This window comes from Acomys minous, assembly GCF_964271855.1.
Source record: "Acomys minous genome assembly, chromosome: 19".
NCBI lineage: Eukaryota > Metazoa > Chordata > Mammalia > Rodentia > Muridae > Acomys > Acomys minous.
The window spans coordinates 35428662-35452851 of record NC_140499.1 but is presented as its reverse complement, the minus strand read 5'-3'; the positions used below and the strand labels follow the sequence as shown (position 1 = coordinate 35452851).

At 46.3% G+C, this 24190-nt stretch overlaps 1 protein-coding gene across 1 annotated transcript; it reads left to right on the top strand.

Moving 5' to 3' along the window:
• The first annotated feature begins 1152 nt into the window (after positions 1–1152).
• SIAH2 (siah E3 ubiquitin protein ligase 2) lies at positions 1153–17186 on the top strand. Its single transcript, XM_084768366.1, has 2 exons — positions 1153–2154; positions 16546–17186. The coding sequence occupies exons 1-2, from the start codon at positions 1723–1725 to the stop codon at positions 17101–17103; spliced, it is 990 nt and encodes a 329-aa protein (XP_084624492.1). The 5' UTR covers positions 1153–1722; the 3' UTR covers positions 17104–17186.
• The last annotated feature ends 7004 nt before the right edge of the window (positions 17187–24190 follow it).

Here is a 24190-nt window from a genome sequence, read left to right as displayed (position 1 = left end):
AAATCACAGGGGCACTATTTTCAGGATGCCCTGACTGATCTGTTTCTTCTACAAAGAACATCCTACTCGCCTTACCAGTTCCAGTGTCATCAGTTCAAGCATAAAGCTTTTGCCCAAGCAATTATGAGCAGGATGTATCCAGTATATTAAAATGGGCGGTTCACTCCCAGGCTCTCAGGACCTCTCTTAACTTCTGTGGGTCCCACATATTTGAGTGCCAGGAAACGAACTTTATTGAGATTAGGGGAACCCTTGTAGAGTTCTCTTATTTACTAGAGGGAGAAGGTAGGCTGTAGATGCCCTGCCTTATGTTTTATTTTTATTTATGAGCATCTGTGTCTGTGTGCATGCACGCGCGAGCACACTGGTATCAGATCCCTTGGAGCTGAGGTTATAGGCAGTTGCAGGTGCTAGAAACCAAAGTCTAGTACTCTAAGAGCAGCAAGTTGAGGCATCTTTCCAGCCCCCATAGGTGTCCTTTATTACCTGAGTCTACATCTATGAGACCTTCCACATGTCCAGATGTACAGGGATGACCCAGGAGGAATCCAGCACCAATCCTGCCAAGCTGAAAGTTGGTAACGGGTGCGTTGAGCTCACCCATTTCCTTCCTCTTCAAGCCCCAGGTAAACTTCAAAGCCTGAGGCTTGGACCAGGACTAAGCATTAAGGGACTCGGGTACTAAAGGGTCTCATGTCATTCTGGGCCTCACAAACCCAATCCATATTACTGGTATTCCTTGGAGATTTTCATTCTCCAGTCAGCCAGAGATGCCCAAGAGGTCCAGCCAGGTTCTCTAAATCGGAGGCAAACAATTAATTCCAAGCAGCTTTCGACAGTGGACTTTCGAAGGAAAACCGAGTTTACCTCCTAGCCTTCGAGGCAGGACCACAGGACAGCTCACTTAACTGCCGGGCCCTCGCCGGAGGCCTTCGCGCTGCTCCCACCCATCTCCGGGTCCCGCCCCACCCCGCCTCCGCGTGGCAGGCTACCCGCCGAGCAGCTGGTTCGCAGGCTTCTCCCGCGTATCAATGACTCAACTCCAAGAGAAACGTGGGGATTCCGAGCCCCGCCCCTGCCCCGCCCCCAGGCGCACTCGCGCTCGATCCACGCCCCCGCCCCACTAGCAGTTGCTCTTCTAGCCGGGTGCTGGTTGGCGTAGCTCCTGTGGGAAGGGTCAGAGGACTTCGGCTACGACTTCTTCCTAGGCTGCCGGCTTCTGCAACCGCCGAGAAAGCGACCCCGCGCGGAGGCGACAAGAGCGATTCTGTGGCTCAGCAGGAAACCGCTCCGGCGCTGCCAGCTGGTCCGGGCGGAGCTGCGCGGGCCGCCCGGGTGGCTCTGCCAGTCCCAGCGCGCCGGGTCGGCCGCACACGTGTCTTAGCGTCACGTCCGCGCGCGCCCCCGGGGCTTGCGTCAGCTGCCGCTCCTGAAGCGGGTGGGCCAGGGCTCTCTTGCGCACCAGAACACCGCCGGAGGAGGGCACCGCACGGCCGCGAGCCCCCGAGAGCGTCGACCCACTTCGGGCGCCGCGGAAAGGATCGGCGTGGTCCGGTCTCCCGCGCCTCCCCGCCCTGGTGCCGGTCGGGTCCGCGCCGGGTCCCCTGGCTGGGCGCCGTGGCGTTGTCCCGGAGCCGGCCACCCGCGGGGCGCGCACCGCCTTAACCTGGGCGGCCCCGCGGCAGGCAGACGCCCGCAGGTCCATGGTGGGCTCGGAGCGCGATGAGCCGCCCGTCCTCCACCGGCCCCAGCGCTAACAAACCCTGCAGCAAGCAGCCACCGCCGCCGCCGCCGCCGCCTCAAACCCCGCACGCTCCGTCCTCGGCTGCGCCCCCGGCCGCCGCCACCATCTCGGCTGCGGGCCCCGGCTCGTCCGCGGTGCCCGCCGCGGCAGCGGTGATCTCAGCCCCCGGGGCCGGCGGCGGGGCCGGCCCGGTGTCCCCGCAGCACCACGAACTGACCTCGCTCTTCGAGTGCCCGGTCTGCTTTGACTATGTCCTGCCCCCCATTCTGCAGTGCCAGGCCGGGCACCTGGTGTGTAACCAATGCCGCCAGAAGTTGAGCTGCTGCCCGACGTGCAGGGGCGCCTTAACGCCCAGTATCAGGAACCTGGCTATGGAGAAGGTGGCCTCGGCAGTTCTGTTCCCCTGTAAGGTAAGTCCAGCGACCACCCGCAAATCTGTCAAGCGACCTTCCAGAGTTCCGGTGTCTTCCAGGGCACTCGAAAGCCCTAAGAGGCGAATGGCACATCACGCACATCACTGTTTCTGTCTCTGTCTCTGTCTCTCTGTCTCTCTGTCTCTCTCTCTCTGTCTGTCTGTCTGTCTCTCTCTCTCTCTCTCTCTCTCTCTCTCTCTCTCTCTCTCTCTCTCTCTCTCTCTCTCTCTCTCTCTCGTGTGCGCGCGCACGCGTGTGCGTGTATACCTTCCCCATTGTTTCCATGCCCACCTGTCCATTTTGGGAACTAGCTCAGGGTTGATGTTTGCCAGAGCACAGGCTCTAGATAAGTGTCACTTGCTGACGCCTAGAAGCATCGCGGCTCTCCCAACCCCAGTGCCGCCAGCGTCCACTGCAGGCGTGTGCTCTGTAGATCTGGACAGCTTAAAGTAAAACGTGGACAGGGAAGCTAGCCGTGGGGATTGTGGAGGAGGGAAAGAGACAGTTTCCAGCACTAGTTTCCGGCAGGAGTGGTCTTGAATTCCTCCTGGACCCAGCACCTTATATCTGGAAGCTCTTGGGAAATGGAGCTACAGAGGGGAAGGGTGCGTGCTTCTAGGGTACAGTGAAAACCCTGCAAGCCACGCCTTCTCTCAGCTTCCCAGGGTTTGGGAAGGACTCTGAAGTTGTGTCTGCTGTTTTGTTTTTTGCTTGTGTTTTAGTAAGTGTAAGGAACTCACACCCAGGAGCTTTATTAATTAGTGTTCTTCGGTGCTAGCATTTTATTTAAAAGTACCTGTGTTCTCAGGGTGGGGGAGGGGGGCGTTGAGAGCAAACCACAAGCGAAAGTCCAAGCTCATGGACTTTGTCTCGGGTCTCCACCGGTTTGTGTTTAGGACCTGTGTTTACAACTAAATATAGAATCATTAATGTCTGTGTCTGAAAGCTGTGAAAGACCCACACAGAGATAATGGGTTTGGGGTTTTCTTTTTCGTTTTGGTTTTGGGTTTTTTTTTTTTTTCCCCTAACAACTAGCTTTTCACATCCTCACCTGTTTCACATTGAAACTTGACTGATAGGATTACATTGTGCAGTTGTGCTTGCTGTAACATCCTGTTACCTACCCTGAATCAATCCCTTTACTTTAAAAAAAAAATCCTCGCAGTCTCATTTATATACCTCTTTATAATCTAGACCTGTACCAAGGAGTTACATTTTCTGAGCTTATATGTGGAAATAATACTTCTGAGATTTTTTTTTTTAATGAAAGTAATTGTTCTACCTGCGACTGTTTAAGTTGTCTTGCATATCTTTGCATAATGATTAGTTTTTAGGGCAAGAGCTGTTTTAAATTAAAAATAGTTCACTGGAGATTTTAATTTTAGGCTTCAGAGTCAACTCAGTAAAATGAGTGACTTAATTTGGTTTTCTGCCCAGCTACAAATCCTGCTAAAATAGCTGATTTAAATGAGGGTTTGAATGAGGGTTTAGGCTGTAGGGTCACCTTATTAAATTGTTTGCCTTTAGCCTCCTTCTCCCCCCCCCCCCTTATAATGCTTACTAATTCACTCAGCTCAAGTGCTTGCATCTCTGCAATTTGGATAAAATATTCCCATGGCTTTTTTCTCCTTTTATTGAAAATAGATTTTTTTTTCCCCTCCTAAAATACATCCTGATTAGTTTCCCCTCCCCTCTGCTCCTCCCACTCCCTTTCCACCTCCCATCCTGATCCGTTCTCTTTCTCTCATTAGAAAAGAAAAAGCTCCTAAGGGATTATAATAATAAGATAAAAGACTGCCTAACTCATCAAGAATTGGACCAAACAAACAGAAGTAAAAGGGCCCAGAAGAAGGCACAAGATTCAGAGACTCACTTGTTCTTACATTCAGGAATCCCATAAAAACACTAAACTGGAAGCTGTAATGTACACAGAAGGCCCTTTGCAGAGCTCTACAGGCCCTGTGCGTGCTGTGTGTCTGTGTGTGTGCCCTCCATCCCTCATGACTACTCAGGGTAGTTTTTTCCTAGTTCCATTTACCTGCAAATTTCATTCTTCTTAATGACTGAGTAACACTCCATTGTGTAAATGTACCACATTTTCTTGACACAGTCTGCCATTTGTGTATAGGAAGGCTACTGATTTCTGTGAGCTAATTTTGTATCCAGTTACTTTGGTGAAACTGTTTATAAGGTGTAGCAGTTTCCTGGTGGAATTTTTTTGGTTAATTATTGTATATTATCACATCATCTGCAAATAAGAGCACAGGTGTGAATACTTTTCTTAGAAATCTATTCTGTAAGAATGCAGCTGAGCCAAGACATCACACAGACCAGGAAGCAAGCTTACAGTAGGTGTTAGGGTTACTTTTGTGTGTGCATATTTGTGATATTTATAAACCTGGAGTGGGCACCTCTTACATTTGATAAGCAGTGCAGTTCAGCCACTTGGTTTGGGTAAGCCAAATTTGGATGTGTTCTTCCTGCAGCAACCAAAACAACTCATTGGAGATGAGAAATATTAAGAAATAAGGCCCATGTCCGATTGGAAAGGGAGGTCTGTGTACCTGGCTTTTTTTTTTTTTTAGCCTGTGCAGTTTGAGGCTCCTGGAATTTCTGGGGACTGCTTTGTCACTGTCCCCACCTACTCGTCTTTCCGTGAGCTAAATCATGCAGGAATAGTGTTGGTATTCAGTGCCCAGAGTCTCAAGAGTTGCCTGGCTCTCTCCATATATCTGAGAGAGACCACCTAGTGTGGACAGCGGGCAGAGGGAGCCTTGAGTTCCTCATCTATAAATGAAGCACTGGGCTGCTTGACTTCTAAGGAAGTCAGTTTCCATTCCATGGAAAATAGGGAGGCTGTGTGAAATGTATTACATTTCTTCTTTGTCTCAACTAACTTGCAGGAGGCAGCACTTATTAGTTTGACTTGTCTTCAGGTGAAAAACCTCATGTCTGTAGACATATTAGTGTTAATTAACTTGTCAAGCCGGGTGCAGTGTCGAAAACCTGGAATCCCAGCACTCAGGGAGGTAGAAGCAGGCAGGTCTCTGTGAGTTCGAGGCCAGCCTAGTCTACAAACTGAGACCAGGACAGCAAGAACTACACAGAGAAACTTGGCGGGGGGAATGATTTAACTTGCCAACTTTCACACAGTCAGGCACACATCTTTGGTATACACCTTCCTACATGAGAATTTTGAATCAGAAATTAGATTCCAAACTTCCAAGTTATAATTCAAGGCTGACACTAGTAACAAACCCATCTTACTGGAGGAGTTCGTCAGATGACACTGTCCCAACACAGCTTTGGACTATGGGATTATAAATAATGAAAGTGTTGACAAATAAAGTGTGAGGCCACATAATTAAATGTTGAAGTGTTACTATGCCTTTGGTATAGGAGACTATATGAATTAATTCAGATTTTTTCCCCTTTAAGGATTTTTATCAAAATATTGCTCACTTGGGGTGTTTCGGTCCCTTCTTCATGTGTAGCTGAGAGCTTTAGACAGCCTGTCCTGGAGCTCAGTGAGAGCAGGTGTAGACACCCATGTGAAGGTTGACATGGCAACAACACATCGTTCACCACTCGATAGTGTATTTCTAATGTATTTTTATTTGTTGTATGTGTTTGCGCATGTGTGGGGCACACTGTGGCGTGTTGTAGGACAGCTTGTGGGAGTCAGTTCTCTCCGAGCCTCATCACCTGGGTCATGCTTCGTGGCAGGGCATCAAACTCAGGTCATCAAATTGGTAACAGATGCCTCTACCTGCTGAGTGACATCCCTCAGCCATCTCACTGGTCCCTCAGGAGCGTTTTTGTATCATCATCCTGGAGTTTCTCTCCACAACCATAGGAATATAAGTAATCCTCTCTGGTCTGCTTGTATAATTATATGACATGTTTTCCATTTTTTACTTGTCTTCTTTGAAAGTTCCTGTAATATGACTGCATATCATTGCTGAAATTGAAAGCCGCCTCCTCTAGATAAGTCTTTTCTGAGGTTAGATTGTAAGAATGTTGCTTCGTAATAAATAAATGAATAAATAAAGTCAGGCAACATAGTTGACTCTTTAAAGGGGTAGTCCAATCTAGACAAACTTTTGAAACACTCCCGGGCACTAGAGGGCCAGGAGGAAAGGAAGCTGCACACATAGCCTCTGAGGCTCAGGAAGCCTGGGGACTAGTGGTTTTCAACCTCCTTAACTCTCCGACCTGACCCACTGAGCGACCCTTTAATCTGTTCCTTATGTCTCGGCCCCAATGTTAAAATTATTGATTGGCCACTTTTAATCATAACATAAATACCCATGTTTTCTAGTGCTCTTAGGGTGACCCCTGTGAAAGGGTCTTTCGACCCCCGGGTTGAGAACTGTTGTAGAAGCAGAGAGGCTGGGGAGCTCAGCACCCCTCCCCCCCTACAAAGAGGGCAGCTCTAAACTGAGCTGAGTCACCTGAGCCCAGTGGCAGGCAGCAGCATAGTCAGACCCTGTATCACAAAACAAACCCAAAGAGGGCATCCTTTGCTCTTGCCTGAGAGCAGGGAATGTGGAGGCAGCTGTGCCAGGTGTTCATAGGACAAAAGGGGGAGAAACCAGAAACTGGACTTGGATGTCGGATCTCAACCCCTGATCCCTCTCCCTCTCCGTCTTTCTCTCCACTTTGGCCAAGTCAAACGTAAAGCCAGCACTAACAGGCCAAGCTATCCATATCCACGGGCCAAATTCCTGCTGCTTGGGGACAGACCGCCTTTGATTGGTTCTGTTTTAGGCAGTGTTTACTGAGGCCAGCCTCTCTTCCTGCATTCTCTGCATACCTGATCTGGAATGCTGAGGGCCCTAGCAGTGATTTTTGTAACCTAGGTTCTTTTAATCTTTATTTTCTAGGGGGTATTCAGTCTGGTCACCCACAGACTGTAACTGTTGCTGCAGTGATTAGATATTTGACTTTGTACAAAGTAGCATGTTTTTTGGACATCTGGGTCTTTAGAAGCAGGGCTAGGGCTAAATGATTACACCAGAGGCTTTTTTTTTTTCTACCCTAAAATTCTAGAACCTGGTAAGTGGTCATGGGAAACAAAATCACTAGAGAGAGGGCAGAAGAGCTGGGTTCTCGGAAGTCCTGGCTGTGGTTTAGGCATGAACTTCCCTAAGTCAATTAGTTCATTGTTAAAATAGTGGGTACCTTGACATCCAATTAAAAGGGCCATAGAGGCCAGGGGGTACTGTGCTGGGACCCCCGTTAGCAAAAATAGTTTCAAACATTTCTTCTTAATCTCAAAAATTCTCCCATGAGTCATTGCCTTTGGAAGCCGCCTCTGCAGCCTTTACAGCCGCCTGCAATTGACCAGGTGGTCTCAGAGCCTTACAATTACACACGAAGAGTGAGAACCCAGGCCCATTACTCCAAGGCTCAGTACTTTCAAGAACAAGATTGACAATACAGCTTTTGAATGTCCAATAAAACCAAAGTGCTAGAATATTGCATAGCTGTGCTAAAGTCTAATGTTCATTCTAATGGAGCCAACCAAAGAATTTTTACCAGGGTTGCCATGATCTGGAACTGGAGTAAACTGTCACTACAGCCTACAGCCCAGAGGCCAACCGGAAGATACAGCAAATCTGGCCTATGCAGTGGCATCTTGAGATTGAACTGGAGTCTGTCCTTGTTCCTCACGGCTCTTTCTTGTAAGCCCTGTGCAAAATGTCATGCTGGTGTGACCGTATGAAGGCCAGGCTAAGCAGTGTTTATTATTCCAATATGTAAGGCCTTCACTTCAGAGAGGCACAAGATAGCTGTGCATTTGCTCACCTGAATGGCAGCGCCCACCACCACCAGGTACTGCTGGTGAGATGCCATCATCCCTGGGATATTCGAATGAGGTTCCATTCCGCACCTGTGTCTTCGTACGAAAGGTTCTTCCCGGGTCTTATTGGAGCTCCTGAAAACGACCTAGTAGTACTCCATTAACTTTGCACCAGTCACCTTTTCCTTCTGGCTCCTTGACAGTTGGCCAGGTTATCATTTTTCACTACTCACTTCCAGCTTGGTAAAGATTTTTTTGCAATGACTTTTTAGACTGTGTGCATCTGTGGGATTAGAAGTTGCCATAGAGATAGAATGGACAGCATTCCCATGGCAAAATGTGGGTTTGTGTCGCTCTAAAACTTGGAGTGAACAAAGGTGCTATCTTTGGTCCCTCCTACAGCCAAGCTCCCTGGCTGTGATAGCTTTAACAGCAGGCCCTAATCAAACCTGGTTTACGTCTTCATTCCATCCCACTGTGGCTGGCTGGTGACTGCCCTAAGTCCCTCCATGGTGGCTCATTTGTGAAATAAGGTGATGTTGGGGATTGGTGGTAATAATTCATGCAAAGCACCTAGGCCTGCCATGGCACTAAATACACACACAGTCAGATGTTCAGTGGAAGCAAAGGATGGGTGTAGTGTCACTGCAGGTATAAATGTGAGAAAGAAAAAAAATAAAAGAATCATTTTCTCCCACAGATTCTTTCACTTTCTCCTGATCGTGTCTGCCCATCAACGGGTTTCCTAAAGCCAGGTAACATGGCCCTGACATTAGATCATGGAATGAGACTTTTTTCATTTTTCTAATTTCTGTAATCTATTTTTCTTTCTCTCCTTGCTTCCTTGTTTAATTGAGAAAGATAAGGCCTTGCTACTTATGTGGCACTGTTAACAAGATCTCTAATCTTTTAAAGCCTGGTTTGGTTAGGCATCACTTTTATATATATATTTACTTTATATATCTCGTTTTACACATTTTATGTTATAACTTTTATCTGCATTTTTATTATTGGGGAAACAGTGCTCATTCCTTTCAAATGTACAACTGAACAGAAAATGATATAAAATCAAAATGCCCAATAGTTTCCCCCTGGTAAAAATAAGGATGATGCCATTCTGTAAATTTCCTTGCAAACATGCCTGTAACATAATGGTTTCTTTCACTCATACCTTCCTCCAACAAGAAGAGGCAAGACAAATGAGAATGCAGGTTTTCATGCTGTTTCTTGGCTTTTCCGATCTACTGATAAATACCCTTTGAGGTCACATGCGCTGGCTGCATTGCACTGCAGTTCCCTAACAGCACCAGAACTGCTCAATCGGGATGCTCTCAGTGGTCATTGTTACTTTCCTTTCCTTGCTGTGATGTTTTTTAATTATTACTAACCCGAATCCATGGGCATAAGATGACCGTTTCCCAAAGATGCTGTCTCTAGGGTTTCGCATGTAGTACACGGGAAAGGGTCAAGTCTTTGTTGGTAAAGCCAAAGTAGTCTACACCCTGAAAGTGTTTGCAGTTCCATCTCTTCCGTCATCCCCATCAGTGGTGTCATCCTTTCCCGCCTTAGTGTTGCTGGTGACTCAGTGCTCCCTCCAGTGAACTCAGACCTGAGCTGGTTGCTGCTCATGACCCACTTAATTTTAGTCACCTCAGTCACGTCTGACATCCTCCTCCACCCCCAGGTCCTTTCCTTTCAGTGACTCGCCTGTTTGCCTCACCTGCCATTGTCCGCATTCTCCCTCCTGGAGTCTAAGAGCAGACAGACAGGCTAACAGAGCAGCAGTACCCTACCTGAAACAGAGGAACAAAGAGGAGTCACCAGGGGTGCGGGCTGCACTTTGCGCCTGTGGACTCCAAGGAGGCCAGCTGCTTGCTTCCTCTTCGGTGCCTCACAGGTGCGCTGCCTCCTGTTGCCCTCCTAACCTCTTTGAGAAGAAAACAAGACGCAATTAGCCTGCCTTGTAAGATACGCATACGCTTAGATTTGTTGGTCCCCACAACACAGGCTCGGGTCTGAAGCAGTAGCTTTTTCTTAGAACCACCTGTCTTGTCTTCCATTCACTCTGCCTGGCTCCACTGCAGACTCAAGTGCTGGCTTTGGGAGGGGATGGCTGTGCTAACAGAGGGGTCCTCTTCTAAGGTTGCCAGGTCGAATTCAGAATGCCTAGTTAGATTTGAGCTTCAATTAAGCAACAAATAATTCTGGAAGGAGGTGTGTGTGTGTGTGTGTGTGTGTGTGTGTGTGTGTGTCAGTAGGATTGTGCAGGTGGGAACCTGGCACTGAAAGGGACTGGGTCGGTTGCTCCCAGCATGGCAGAAAGCCTTTGCCTCTGGCGGTCTGTTCGAGTGCTTTAGTCTGCACCCAAAGGATCTCACCCAGCCATTCCCAGTGATGGTGTGTACTTGTTCACGAACTCTTCCTGTGGGCAGATGGGAAACACATGGTCAGGAGTCAACGTTTGCTCAAAGTTTCTGAGATTAAAACCGGACTGTGGCTGACCACATGTCCACATGTGCAGGGCCAAATGTTCCCTGCCTCCAACACAGAATGTTCTCAGATCTCTGAGATAGTAATTACCCCCCCAAAATCTCCTACCAACACACCATTTACTAAGAAAACTATCTGTAGTGTGTGATCTGTTTTGTCTTAGGAACAAAGGATGGATTTGTGAACCCGAGATTTTAATTAGAACGGTCTCAGGCTCACCAGTGTTTGATGGCACTGTGTGGCAGTTCTGGGGTTGATTAATAGAGTCTTCTCATTTATTATCTGTGCAACCATTCCTGCCGGGCTAGTTGATAATATGGCTTCACCCTGCCTTGGGAGGGGAGGGGAGGAATTTACCATTGGAGTGAACGGGAGTATGCAGGGAAAGTCAGAGGAAGACCTAACCAGACCCAGGCTGGACGACTTCACTCTATCCTGCTGTTCAGGGGTGAACTCAGCAAGTATACACTCTTTCACTGTTAATCATAGAAACAGGCTCAGGGTCAAACGAGGCCCAAGGACTGGCGTTCTAAACACAGATAACTCCACCCGTGGTTATAAATCTATTTCAAGAGCAGCATACAACCATCAGAGGGACAGCAGCACTGTTGTTTCTAGTCTGTGGGACATTTCAGAAGAGTTATAAACACCTACTCTAGTCCTTTATATAAATAAAATAATGTGAAACATCTTTACCAAGAATGATAGAAGAAACCTGTAATTATGACATTGAAAAATATGAAGATTTTTTTACATGATCCAAAACTACTGAATCCCTCCTTAATACTAAAACCTACAGTAAGATTTCCAGTTGGAGTTAAAATCAACAAGGTGTGAGACTGTCCATCATCTAAAATAAACCTAATATTTATTCATTTATCAATGAGTACCAGGTAGGCAAGGAGCAGGTAATAGAACCAGTAAGTCAGAACTTAAACAAAATGATTAGGCCTATAAAAAGATGAGCAGTAATCTATGATCACTTGGTGGTATTTGGGGAACAAATAAACATTTTAATCTCATACATACACACACACATGCACACACACACACCCCTAAATTGAATTGCTAGAAGACTGTCTTTTGTTTTTAAGGTCAAAAATGTTTTAATGATTTATTCTTAACATGCATTGGTGTTTTGCCTCTATGTCTGTATGAGGGTGTCAGATCCCCCTAAAACTGTGTTACAGACAGTTGTAAGTTGTGTGCTGGAGATTGAACCTGGGTCCTCTGGAACAGCAACCAGTGCTTTTAACCACTGAATTGTCTCTCCAGGCCCTAGACGTCTTCTGTGTTTTTTTAAATGGTTATTTTGAGGTTGGACATGTAGTTTGAGAGTATGTCATTTGCCTCATGTGTATAGGGCCCTAGTCCAGTCCCCAGTATGGGTTACCAGCTTGGTAAACCTAAGTCCTCTTGGCCATGCTGAGCTTACCATACTATTATGGGTTCACCTGAACTTCCCATTTGAACAGCTCTGAAGAGTGTTGAGAAGACGGACAGCAGCTGGGTGCTCCCTGCATATCTGCTGGTCACTCATAACTTACAGGTCCCTCCTGCTGAACTCACACACTTCACTGGGGCCTGTGAGAGAAAATGGTGGACTGGGCTGATTTCATTCCTGGAACTCACCTTTTAGATGGGGTCTTAGAATGGATTAGACTTGTCTGGTGATGATGCAACTGGAGGGGCCAGAAATGGCAAAGCAGGCCACAAACCAGCAGGGACTTCCAGCCTTGGAAGGATCAGAAGGTGACAGTGAATGCTTGTCTTTTATGAGGACCAAAGAAGCAGTGTTGTGTTGTTGGTGGTGGTGGTGGTGGTTTTATAACAGTTTATCTCTTCATTGCAAAACTATGTTGTTTCACTACAGTGAGTCTAACAGAACCTTGAAAAAAAAATAAATGAATAACTTTGGTTTATTTCCACATAGATGTTGTATGCTAGGAAAACACTAGGAGAAAGTTCAATGCATTCAACCAACTCATTAGAAACCTTTGTCCCTTAAAATGTAAACATGGTAACATCTCTTCTGGATTCCTTCCTACATTTTAAGTTTTGACATGATTTAAGCATAGAAAACTGTTGCAGTATTGGTGTAAAAGGTTGCAGTAATAGTATAAAAAAAAAACATTCCTAATAGCCTTTATCTAGAGTAGCTAGTTCCTTCTTCCTCATGTGTGCTTTCATTATGCTTTTTCAACTCAGACCTATATTGTTAAACATTTAAATGTAACCTGCAGGCACCCTGCCTGACTCCGAAGTCTCTCCTTGTGTCTCTCTTAAAATCTAGGACATCTTCTCCCGGAATCAGGAAATAAGACAGCAGAGGCTGGGCTCCAGTCTGCAGTGTGTGCAGCTCGCTCAGTGGCTGTCCTAGAAATGGCCTTTGCAGAGTCATTGTGCCTTTTGTGATCACTGCAGCTTATTCACGTTGGAGCAGCATGATTTTTGCTTGTGCTTACTCTGAAAAAGGTCATTTCTTGGATTTGATTCACATCCAACAGTAGAATATCGGTTATGGTCTAGTTTGTATTTGTTTGAAGCATTCTCATTTGAGACACTGGCAGATAGTCTGCTAATGAGTTTGAGCTGTTTCCTTGGAGGTAAGCAGGTGGAGGCAGGGCAGTTACCTCATGGCGCCCCAGAGGAACCGACTTCTGCCATGGAGCTCCTGGCACCTCTGTTGTCGGTGATGCCTGATTGTCGGTGTTCAACGTGTCACACTGCAATTACACAGAGTCAAATGTAATGAAATGGATTAAACGAGCAGGTCTACACCTTCTTCAGCATCCAGCCTTCATTGGCAGTCTGGCTGAGAAGAGTATTTAGCTTATAGGCTCATTTTATAAACAAATAGTGTTACTGTTTATAGGTAAATGTCTAGTGTTCAGTATGCCATGGTGTCTCATTATATGTATTTGTGTATGAACATGTTCTGTATTTATATACGAAAGGATTTCTGTGCCAAAAAGGGAAACCCTGCCTAAATTCCACCCTAAATACCAGCCTGTACACTTCTTGCCTGGAAAAGAATGGGAAATATTTACTGCTTTCTGCAATGACTTAAACACAAAGCCTTTCAATGGCAGAGCATGTTTGCACAAAACCTTTGCATGGCAGCACCTGACAGATGCTACAAAGATGTCCTAGGCCTGATGTCTCTGCATTTGTTTCTGCTTCACTCCTCCCCACTGGTCCTCTCTCATCTCTTCCCCCCCCCCCCCCAATCTCTATGTTCTCCTCCTCCTTCTCCTCCCTCCCCCCTTCTTTAGAGAGGTTTACTTAAAAATAACCCCCGCCCTTTGGGGGAAATGAGCACATCTTTCCCAAAGGAGAAATCTCATTTATAGCTGTGGGTGTGTCCCAGGACACAGGAGCCTCTCTGCAAAGGAGCCTTGGGGCCCCTCTCAGCAGCACTTGGGTACAGGAAAGAACCAGGCCTGTAAACAGAAGCCCTCTCACCCCAAATGTCAGGAAGAGAATCGTTTGCTTCAAATGGCCCTAGATCATTGAGCCGTGCCTGTGTGGAGTAGTCAGCCACTACAGCACATACAGCATGGATAAGCCAGACAACGGGGTAATGTGACTTAACACAGACACCACAAAAACAACGTTTGAGTGTTTTCTTCTTAGAGACCATCTTTAATCCAGTTACCATAGAAATGGCCTCAGTGATCCTAAACTACCACAAGGGTAAAATGAGAGAAACAGATTGATCTTGAAGTTCAGCTGGGCTAGAAGAAACAGACTAAAACACCCAAGGCTTTAAAAGCATGTTTAAGTTAGTAGAGGCTATAGCAGGTCATTTTCAGAAAGCCGCTGTCCATGCAGCTGTAAGGAGATGCCTCTTCTCTCTGGGTGACTTGGGGAGCTACCCTCAGTTGTACGTGTGAAAACCAAGTAAAAGCACATAAATACTGCTGCCTGAGCAGGGCAAGTTCCCAAGCTGCGCTAGGGTAGAAACACTCGCTGTGGGTGTTGGCTGTGGGAGGTGGAGTGGTCCGAGGCTGTGGGGAGAGGCTCAGGAGATGCTCTTCGGGATGCTCTGTGCCAAACTTTGTCTCCTTCCTGGGCTTCACCCTGGCAGCTAAGGTCAGCATCCTATTCTGAAGCCGTCTTCAGGTTCAAACACTGAGCCAGGCTGGAAGAAGATCTTGCTATTTTTGTTGTCTCTCTGTGTGCTTTACAAACTCAGGACTGAAGTGCCTCACCCACTGTCCACAGGAGGCCACCAGGAGGCTCCGTGTCCTGCCCACACCCTGGATTTAAAACAGTTCACAGGGACTTGTTTATAAGGCTTTGAAAAGTTGAGCACGTAAAATGTAAATAGAAATGGGTAACTCTAATTCTCTTTCTGACCAAGACTTTTTTTTTTTTTTTAAACCTGAACTTTTAAAATTAGTCTACTGTTCTGAAATGTGAACAAGCAGTTCCTTTCAGCAAACCAGAAACAGAGACACTTCAGCCAAGGTGGTGGAGGCGTGAGCTAATTTTTGCTTGTTTGTTTTTGTTGCTTGTTTGTTTGTTTTCTTGTTTTGTTTTGTTGTTTTGAAAGAGTTCTGTGTATTTTAGGGAGAGCCTGAAGCACAGAAGCTTTCTGTCTCACTCACCCTCCATAGCAACGGCGCGCAGACGCCCGCCCCCCATGCCCCACTCCCATGTGCTGTATTTCTTCCAGTGTCTTTGAGTTCCCCGTGGGGAGAAGCTGTTGTTGTCTTGGCTTCTGTATCCTCTCAGAGACGTCAGCTTGGTGCCCCGTGTGGAGACGAGACACACACACACACACACACACACACACACAGAGTTGCTAGAAAGACATTCTGTAAGGAATGGAACTGGACCTGTGCTAAGTTGATAAGGGGCGTCTAAGTCAGGCTAAGGAGAAGCAGAACCAACTGCGAGTTCGCTGGTGGTTTTGCTTTTTTTTTTTCTCTTAGCATCTTAGAAAGATGGCCTGGTGCATGCAGTCCCTTCTTTGGTACCTGCATGCTTCAAGGGAGGACTGGAGAATCAGTGCAGCAAGCTACACAGTCGCTCTGCCGCGCTGTGCTCCAAGGATCGGAGGCTAACTCCTCCTCTTACCTAAAGAGTGGTTGCTGCTTCTTACTTCTTTCTGTGACCACAGTGCAGAGCACGGGGTAGGTATCTGTTGTGGACGGATCCTCTCGCCAGCAACTAGAAAGACCATTGCTGTTCTTACGAAGGTTGGCCTTCTGCCATCACAGACAGGATGTCTCTACTGAGAGTGTCCTGAATAGGAAGGAAAATAAGTATGTTGTTCCTATGCGAATAAGGAGTATCTGAAGGGCAGAGTGTTTACAGGTTGATCAGCTGCCCCTTTCCCAGCCTGGAAGGAGGACCTCGCCAACCTCATCAGGAAGAGATGTGCTCTTCTTGATCACGGGTGGCGGGGGAGAGTGATTTCAGGGAAATCTAGTGGGCTTCAAGGAGAGGGTAGGTGCCCTTCACCTCAACTAGTCTTAAATGCGATTTCTTTAAAAACAAAACAAAAACTTGTAGGCACAGCACTTGCAGGGCAGTAGGTACAAAGGAGACAGCAAGCCTGCTCCCCCTTCCAGCCTCCTCCACCCGTGCTTGGCCATGCTAGCGTTCGAGAACACGGAGCCACAAGGGACCCTTCTCCACTGGATGACCTCCATCAGTCTAAGTCAGGAAGGAGTGGGGCGAGACTGTGCTATCACCCAAGTCATCTGTTCGCAGGAGAAGCCTAGGGGTGATGCAGGATCCCTTGCCCACCCCACTTCCAAGCAGTTGTATTCTTAAAAGGAGTCGGGGTTATCGAAAATGGGAAAGGGGCCGTGTACTCTCAGTAGTTGTGCTTGTTTGATACTCTTGAAAGAATGTTAATTCTCATCCTTTACCGTTGCAGGGACTCTAGGCACGATGCTACTGGCAGCGAGTAGAAATTGATTAAATAGTCGACTCTGCTGGAACAAAAGTAGCTTAGATAAAGATAGAAGTTGAGCCCAGGAAGCCTGTGTGGGTGGGTATGCATAGATGTTGACATGGAGGGGGAGGAGGTCTCGAGAAGACGCCATGACGCAGCATGTTCCTTTCTGTCTCTGCAGTATGCTACCACGGGCTGTTCCCTGACTCTCCACCATACGGAAAAACCGGAGCATGAAGACATCTGTGAATACCGTCCCTATTCCTGTCCCTGTCCTGGTGCCTCCTGCAAGTGGCAGGGGTCCCTGGAAGCCGTGATGTCCCATCTCATGCATGCACACAAGAGCATCACTACCCTCCAGGGAGAGGACATAGTCTTTCTGGCCACAGACATTAACCTGCCAGGGGCTGTGGACTGGGTGATGATGCAGTCCTGCTTCGGCCACCACTTCATGCTGGTCCTTGAGAAGCAAGAGAAGTACGAGGGTCACCAGCAGTTCTTCGCCATCGTCCTCCTCATCGGCACCCGCAAGCAAGCTGAGAACTTTGCCTACAGACTGGAGTTGAACGGGAACCGGCGGAGACTGACCTGGGAGGCCACACCCCGCTCCATTCACGATGGCGTGGCTGCGGCCATCATGAACAGTGACTGCCTTGTTTTTGACACAGCCATAGCACATCTCTTTGCAGATAACGGGAACCTTGGAATCAATGTCACAATATCCACATGCTGTCAGTAAGGCTCCAGGAGGCTTTCGTAACCCTGGCAAGTTATTTGGGCATAGTGCTCTATGTTTAATAAAGTTTTTTTTAATACGTTTTATTCAGTACGTCTTCCCAAGTCAGGACCCACGACTGTCCTATATTTTGTTTGAACGGCAGCTTCCTGTCTGGCACTGATGAAAGAAAGTTCACTGAACCTGTTAGAAGTGGGGTTGGCCTGTTAGTAATTCGGAAGTTGTTCTGTGATCTCAAATCAACTCTATTCTATTTACTTCCTGAAACAGCTCTTGACAGATTCCTCAGGGCTGCCTCCCACCTGCCTCATCCTGAGCTCACAAAAGCACCATGGTTTCCATGAGGTCCCCTTTATATTTAGGAGGCAGGGATTGCTTTACTACCTTTCAGGCCGAGGCCGAGTGGCTGACCAGTTTACACAGACTCACCTGTAGCACTCCTCTCCAGCACAGGGCTATAGAGAACCTTTAAAGCTGACCAGCCTCATCTTCTCAGAGTATGAGGGTTGCTGGCTTAAATTGTGGGAAAGGGTCCAGGATCTAAAGGTGCTTTAAGGCCATCGTCTGCTGACAATGTTGGTCTCTACTGTTTTCCTCCCACAACCTCTGCACACACCCACCACATCCAAACCAGAACTCTTAACTCCACGTGGACGCACTCCTGAGGTGTGGTCGCTCTCAGGCTTTCAGAGAGTTGGGGGTTCTCACATAGTTCTTGCTCACCATAGTACGGATGACCTGTTTACATATGGCTTCCCTTGGAAGCCCTCCTTGACTGTGACTGATGTGAAAAAGTAGATCAGTAGCTGGGAAAACTCTATAACCAGTGTCACATGCTTGCTATTCTAAAAGCATGTGTCAGTTGTGTGGGTTTGGTGTTTTTGGTTTTGGTTTTTTGGTTTTTTCTTTCCCCACTTCCACACTCACTTTAATTTTTTAATAAAATTTTTTCCAAAAAAATGAATGTTAACGCTTTATTTTCCTGCTTGAGTCATACATATCTACAGAGCATCTACTATATACGGATGGAATAAAACCTACACCACTACCTCTAAGCTGGTACGTCCACTGTGCCTCCGTGAGGACAAATCTCTTGTCCAAGGTTGGGGGCAAACTTCATGTCTAAACCCCTGTCTATGCTATGAGTTGTCATTAGTGGTGCAAATCTCATCCCCAGGACCATTTGCTGTCTGGCTGCCAGCTGTCACCTGCAAAAACATTCCTCCCATTTTCCAAAATAAACAAGAGGCACAGTTAGAGACCAGAAATCTTGAGGCCCATTCATGGTGCCACACTCTTCCCCTTCCAAGCCCGAAGAAATCAAAGAATTCAGATTGGCCCTGAACTTCGTTAGAGAATTCAGTGTCCCCTCAGTGAAGTGGTTAAGCTAACCTCACAGCCATTGGAAGTGATGGCTTTGTCTTCAGTCTCTACGAGGCACATGCTAAGCTATATAACAGAGTTCTGGCAAGTAAGGACGTCCTGTGCTGGCTAGTTTTATGCCAACTTGACACAAGCTAGAGTCATTTTGAAAGAGGGAAGCCCAACTGAGAAAATGCACACAACAGATGATGCTGTGGGAGGGCCCAGGTCATGGGCGGTTCCACCCCTGGGCTAGTGGTCCTGGGTGCCATAAGAAAGGTGGGCGAGCAAGCCAATAAGAGTCACTCCTCTGTGGCCTCTTCATTGGCCCTTCCCTGTCTCCAGGTTTCTGCCATGCTTGAATTACTTCCCTGACTTCCTTCAGTGATGGGCTCTGGTGTGGAAGCAGAAAAATAAACCCTTGGCTCCTCAAGATGCCTTTGGATACAGTGTTTTATTAAAACAATAGAAACCCTAACTAAACCATTGCTAAGGTAAATCCTAGGCTATTCTTCAAATGAAATTTTAAAAAAAAGATTTATTATGTACAAAATTAGGTACAATACATTTTGCAAGTGAAGAAAAACCACTGTTGGCGCTAACTACATCATATCTCACACTGGTGGAAGTGAGCCAGCATCCAGGAGCAGGTGAGGACCTATCTGCTCCCAGGTGGTCCCACGGTACCCAGGCAGCGTGAGTATAAAGGAACTGAGCCCGGCAGCATTGCTTCCTAGCTAACCCTTCCTGTTATACCTGAAGTCAGGACTCTACCTGGAGTCCGCAATGCAGGGAAAGAGCTACAAAGAAGACTTGAAAGGAGGACATGGTAGAAACACAGCCTTTTAAAAGCACAGTTCAGATCGGCAGAAGAGGTAAAGAGGGGTAGCCAGGATGGCAAGTGACAGGAGTGGCGTGGAGTTGAGGTGCTCTAAACCGCCAGGCCCTAGTGTAGGATTTAAGGAAGTTCAGTAAACCCACAGACAGCACAGCCGAGCTCTTCCAGTTAGAAGGGCCCATAACCTGTCTGGACTGGAGATCACCAATCGTGACCTTTACCCTCTGGCTTTCCTGAAATGATATTTTCTGACAGGAAACAACAACAAAAACCTGAGACTCCCCAGATTTGATTTTCAAGAGGAAGTGAAAACAGTGAAAAAGATGTAAGTCAAAATTGGTTCTTACGTAATTCCAACTGCCAGTGCAGTTTTAAACAGTATGTAGAATAATTGCCAAAAAGGCATCATGTGATCTATTGGCTAAGTTGGTTTTTTTGTTTTTTGTTTTTTGGTTGTTGTTGTTGTTTTTTTTTTTTTATGTAAGATTTTTTTTTTTCTTTGTCCTGCCCTTGATTAAAACCTGGCTGATTGGAGTGGTGGATCTGGCCTAGGGAGGGTTGTGTGATATTCCAATCCATTTGTAGCAAATTTATCAAAAGAGTCTAGAAGAAAATATTTTAGTCTTTTTTTTTTTAAAGAAACCAACCTTGAGAACAGAAGTTGCCTATTAGCACCATCATCGTCACTGGGGAGGAACTGGGCTGTGTGGTTTTAGGACTTAGAAGCTAGCTGCCCAGTAGGAATGACAGAAAACGCCTGAAAAGCTCCTGAGCCAGCAACTAGCTAGGATTCTCAAGCCTCAGGCCCAGCCAGTGTGAAGAGCAGCCAGGGCTGTGTGAGCACCACACAGCTAACTCTCTTACAACGGCGCCTCAGAGCTAACTCTGCGGAAATCATCTCTGCAGTGATGCCTTTCAGCTTCTTGGAACTTGCCACGGGGCCAGCACTGTGGCCCTGAGTCAGCCCCAGGCCCGTGATCCCTAACCAGCAACGTAAAAGAGCTATTTTCCGCATGTTATATGTAGCACTAACTTCCGTGAGAAGGCACTCAAGTCCAGAGTTAAGGCAGATACACCATGCAGGCAGCCTCTGCTGGCAGTGACGCTGGGATGCCTGGGATGTCTGTGACAGGAGAGTCATGTTTCAGCTCTTGACTCCCAGGAGTCAGAGCTGCAGGTGGCGCCTGGGCACAGAGAGCAGCTTTGCTTTGTAGTCTTGTATTCTGTGACCTTGACCCCCTTAAACCGTGAAGCCACCCATTGACACCATCTTTAAAACAAATAACCTGCTGCTGCTCACTTGAGGCTTAAAATGTTTTTTCTTCTTTCCTTCCTTCCTTCGTTCCTTTCTTCTTTCTTCCTTCCCTTTCTTTCTTCTTCTGTTTTTTGTTTTTTGAGACAGGGTTTCTCTGTGGAGCCTTGCCTGTCCTGGACTTACTTTGTAGACCAGGCTGGCCTGGAACTCACGAAGATCTGCCTGCCTCTGCCTTCCGAGTGCTGGGATTATAGGCATGCACCCAGCTAAAATGAATGCTGTTCATGTCAAGTCTCCAAATGACATACAAGAACTTGGAGTCCATGCACACTGACACCATCGCTGTTTCCATTTCAAGAATGAATGAATAAATAAATAAACAAACATAATGTGTAGGGCTTCTTCCAGCATCAAAGATTGCACGTCAGAGATTCTGAGTCAGGTGGCTGGCTTAGTGGGGGCCTAGGGAAGGAAACTGTCAAACTAAAAAACAGACAGACAATTCCAAAAAGAGACATAAAGGGCTTCCTGTTGTGGCTAATTTATCAGTATGATCTAATAATGTTTATTATCAGGCCTATAATTATTATTATGCTGGTATTTTCTAACACACCAGCAATCAATGAAGCACAGACACCTGTTAATATTTTAAAATAGCCTTGGTTAACCTGGGGCTGGGCAGATGTTAGTCCCCTAAACTACCTCCCATATTGGAGCAAGTATCCCATACCCTGCCCCAATGCCATGCCATCTGCATCTAATAATTTCTATTGAGCTACCTCCCATCCATAATCCCAAATATTTGCTAATTATCATCTGGGCCAAATCCTCCATCCATGCCAGCCATGTGCTTCTCTACCTAACCCATGGCACTAGCCTCCTTCCTTCCTGCTTTTCTCTGGTCTCCTTCCCAAGATTCTCTCTGTCTCCTAAAGCTGAGGGACCTTAGCCATGCCTATCCCATTTGCCCTGCCCAGGTGTGATGGCTCTTTATTGACCAAATGGAAAGTTCCTTAGACAAGGTTACATAGCAACCTTGGGGTATAGAGACAGTAAGCAGTAATTCATATCAAAATACAACAGACCACCCTCCAACAATTCCCCTTTTCTGTCTAAATAAGAAGGCCATTTTAAAAATATACATTAAGAACAATCATGAAAAAGCAGAAAAACCAATAGGTAAGTAAGACTTACATACAAAATGCCTAGTCAAAAGGTATTTGGCAACCTTGAAGAAAATATTTTATATTCTATCTTGGTGAGTCTAAAGTTTTGAACCTAAATCAATATCTATCAAAGCTCCTATCTATCAACCTAAAACCATATATCTGGGTCTAAGAGCATCTTCTTAACTCCTAAGCAACTAAAGCTTAATTTACAGACTAAACTACTGGTCTTCAACCCATCAGAGACTTGAGAAGGAGTGAAATTAATTACCAGAGTAAACAGGAAGTGCAGGTTAGCAGCTTCCAAAATGAAAAAATGACAGAGACAATTTGCTTCCTGAACAGTCACCCCAAAACTCTCTATTACATTGGAGCATCATCTTCAGCCTTCTGGCCCAGTGTATCTGACAGACATATTTGTGAAGCAGGCACTATTGAGGACTTGCTTACCCTTTCTCGGCAGAGTTTGGCCATCAACTCCGCCTGCATCCAAGCTTGCCCATTTCAGGAAGAATTCTGTCTGTGGCAGAAACAAGGACATTTTTTCCCCCAGTGGCTTGTTTGCCACATTTGAAGCCATCTCCATAAGGGGGTTCTTTGATTCTCATCATCTTCTTTGAGATGTTAACCTGTCTTAATGTCAAAGAATCCTTAGAATAATTAAAACATCTTTAAATGCCATATTCTGTATGACTCTGAGGTTTTTGAAGACTTTACCTATTTTGCCTCATCTGTCTATAGAATCCTATCTATCTGTTAAACCTAGGATGTATATACTTGTAACAAAAATAGACTAGTGATTAACATGACCATGAGTTGATCAACTAACAATTGACTTGCATTACTTAATTATCCTAAACAACCTGCAATAGCTCTTTCAAAGTATTGGAAGTGAATTAATCATAAAAGGAAGTAAAAGATACCAGAAAAAAAAAAAAAAGGTGGGGGTGGGGGTGGGGAACCATGACACTGAGAAGGAAGGAAGTAAAACAGCTGTAATTCCCCTGGGGTTGGGGTGGGGCAGACCACTCCCTAGAGCTGAGCCAGATGAAGGCTGGACAGTGAGAGCTACACACCAGTCTAGACACCAAGAGCAGATTGGGGAAAAAGGAACCTCATTTTGCCATGTTCTGTGACTCTAAAGGTGGGTATGGGGGCGGGAGGGGGGGCGGGTCTTGAGAAAATCTGTTATTAAGAACTTAGCTGCCCCAGGGGGCCAAAGATCTGGAAACATGAAGGTGGGGAGCTTCAGTTTGTCCTGCCACAGGCCCTGAGTGAGGGCCAGACAGTGACTAGATACAAGGTCCAGGCAGCCTGAGGCTGAATTACACCGGGAAAGTTTTATGTGGGTCGGCGGGTTGGGGGATGGGCAGGACATGGACATGACGACTTTGCCCTTGGTGGCCATCCTGGAACTTGATTCAGCCTGAGGCCTGCTAGGAAAACAAACTCTGGCTTCTGGGGATTGAATTCAGGTCATCAGGCTTTTGTGGCTGGTGCTTTCACTTTACTCATCGAACTGTCTCTCTTGTCCTGCTATTTTTTTTTTAACTTTTTTTTTTTTTAGTCTCTTCCTCTTTTCTCTTCCCCTCTGTGATATTTTCCACTCACCTTCTTTCTCCTTCCACGTATTGAACTTTGCTCTGCTTTTCACTCCACCCTCTGTCTAAGTCTCACTGTCTTCGCATTTGCATAAATGGTTTTCTACTTCATGTGAGCAGCAGTTACCCACGTTCCATTGCATGGTCGCTGGTGAAAAGTTACTGTACATCTATGGCTTCATGCCACAGTGTGTTTCCATCCTCCACGAGTAATACTTGGGATTGAGGCTTCCAAAGTAGGCCACTCAAAGGCTCAGGTGGTGACACATGCCTGTAATCCCAAAACTCAGGAGAAGTGGGAAGGAGGGCCAAAGTAACCAATCACTTTCTGATTGGCTTTAAATCCTGCTCCACAAGATCTGCCTGGAACCAATAACTAGACCAAATAAGCCACGGCTACCTGCATCTATTATTCTCCTGAACAGAACGAAAATAAACTGCCAAGTAAGGCCCTGAGTGGCCAAGGCATCTGTAGCAGAAACCAATGCTGGAGGTATCACAGTACTGACGCAAATTAAACCACCAAGCAATAGTAAACAGAAAAGCACTGTGCTGGCACCAAAAACAAAACAAAGCAAAACAAAAACAAAAACAAACAAGCAAACAAACAAAAAAACACAGCACAGTAGACTAAGATAGAGGACCCGAGGGGGGAGGAGGAGTCTTAAGTATATCACAAAACTGTCAAAAACACATCGGAAAGAAGACAACCACTTTAACAGGTGGTTCTAGGAAAACTTAGATTTCCACAAATAAGAACCACATCTCTCCCCCTACACAAAAACCAATTCAAAATAAATCCAAAAATAAAAATTGTTTTTTGGTTTTGTTTGTGTTTTTAGTTGATGTCCTTTGTAATCTGTGCTGG

Coding starts and splice junctions, on each gene's coding strand:
- SIAH2 (XM_084768366.1), top strand. CDS start 1,723: ATGAGCCGCCCGTCCTCCACCGGCCCCAGCGCTAACAAACCCTGCAGC. Junction 2,155..16,545: donor CAGTTCTGTTCCCCTGTAAG/GTAAGTCCAGCG, acceptor CTGTCTCTGCAG/TATGCTACCACGGGCTGTTC.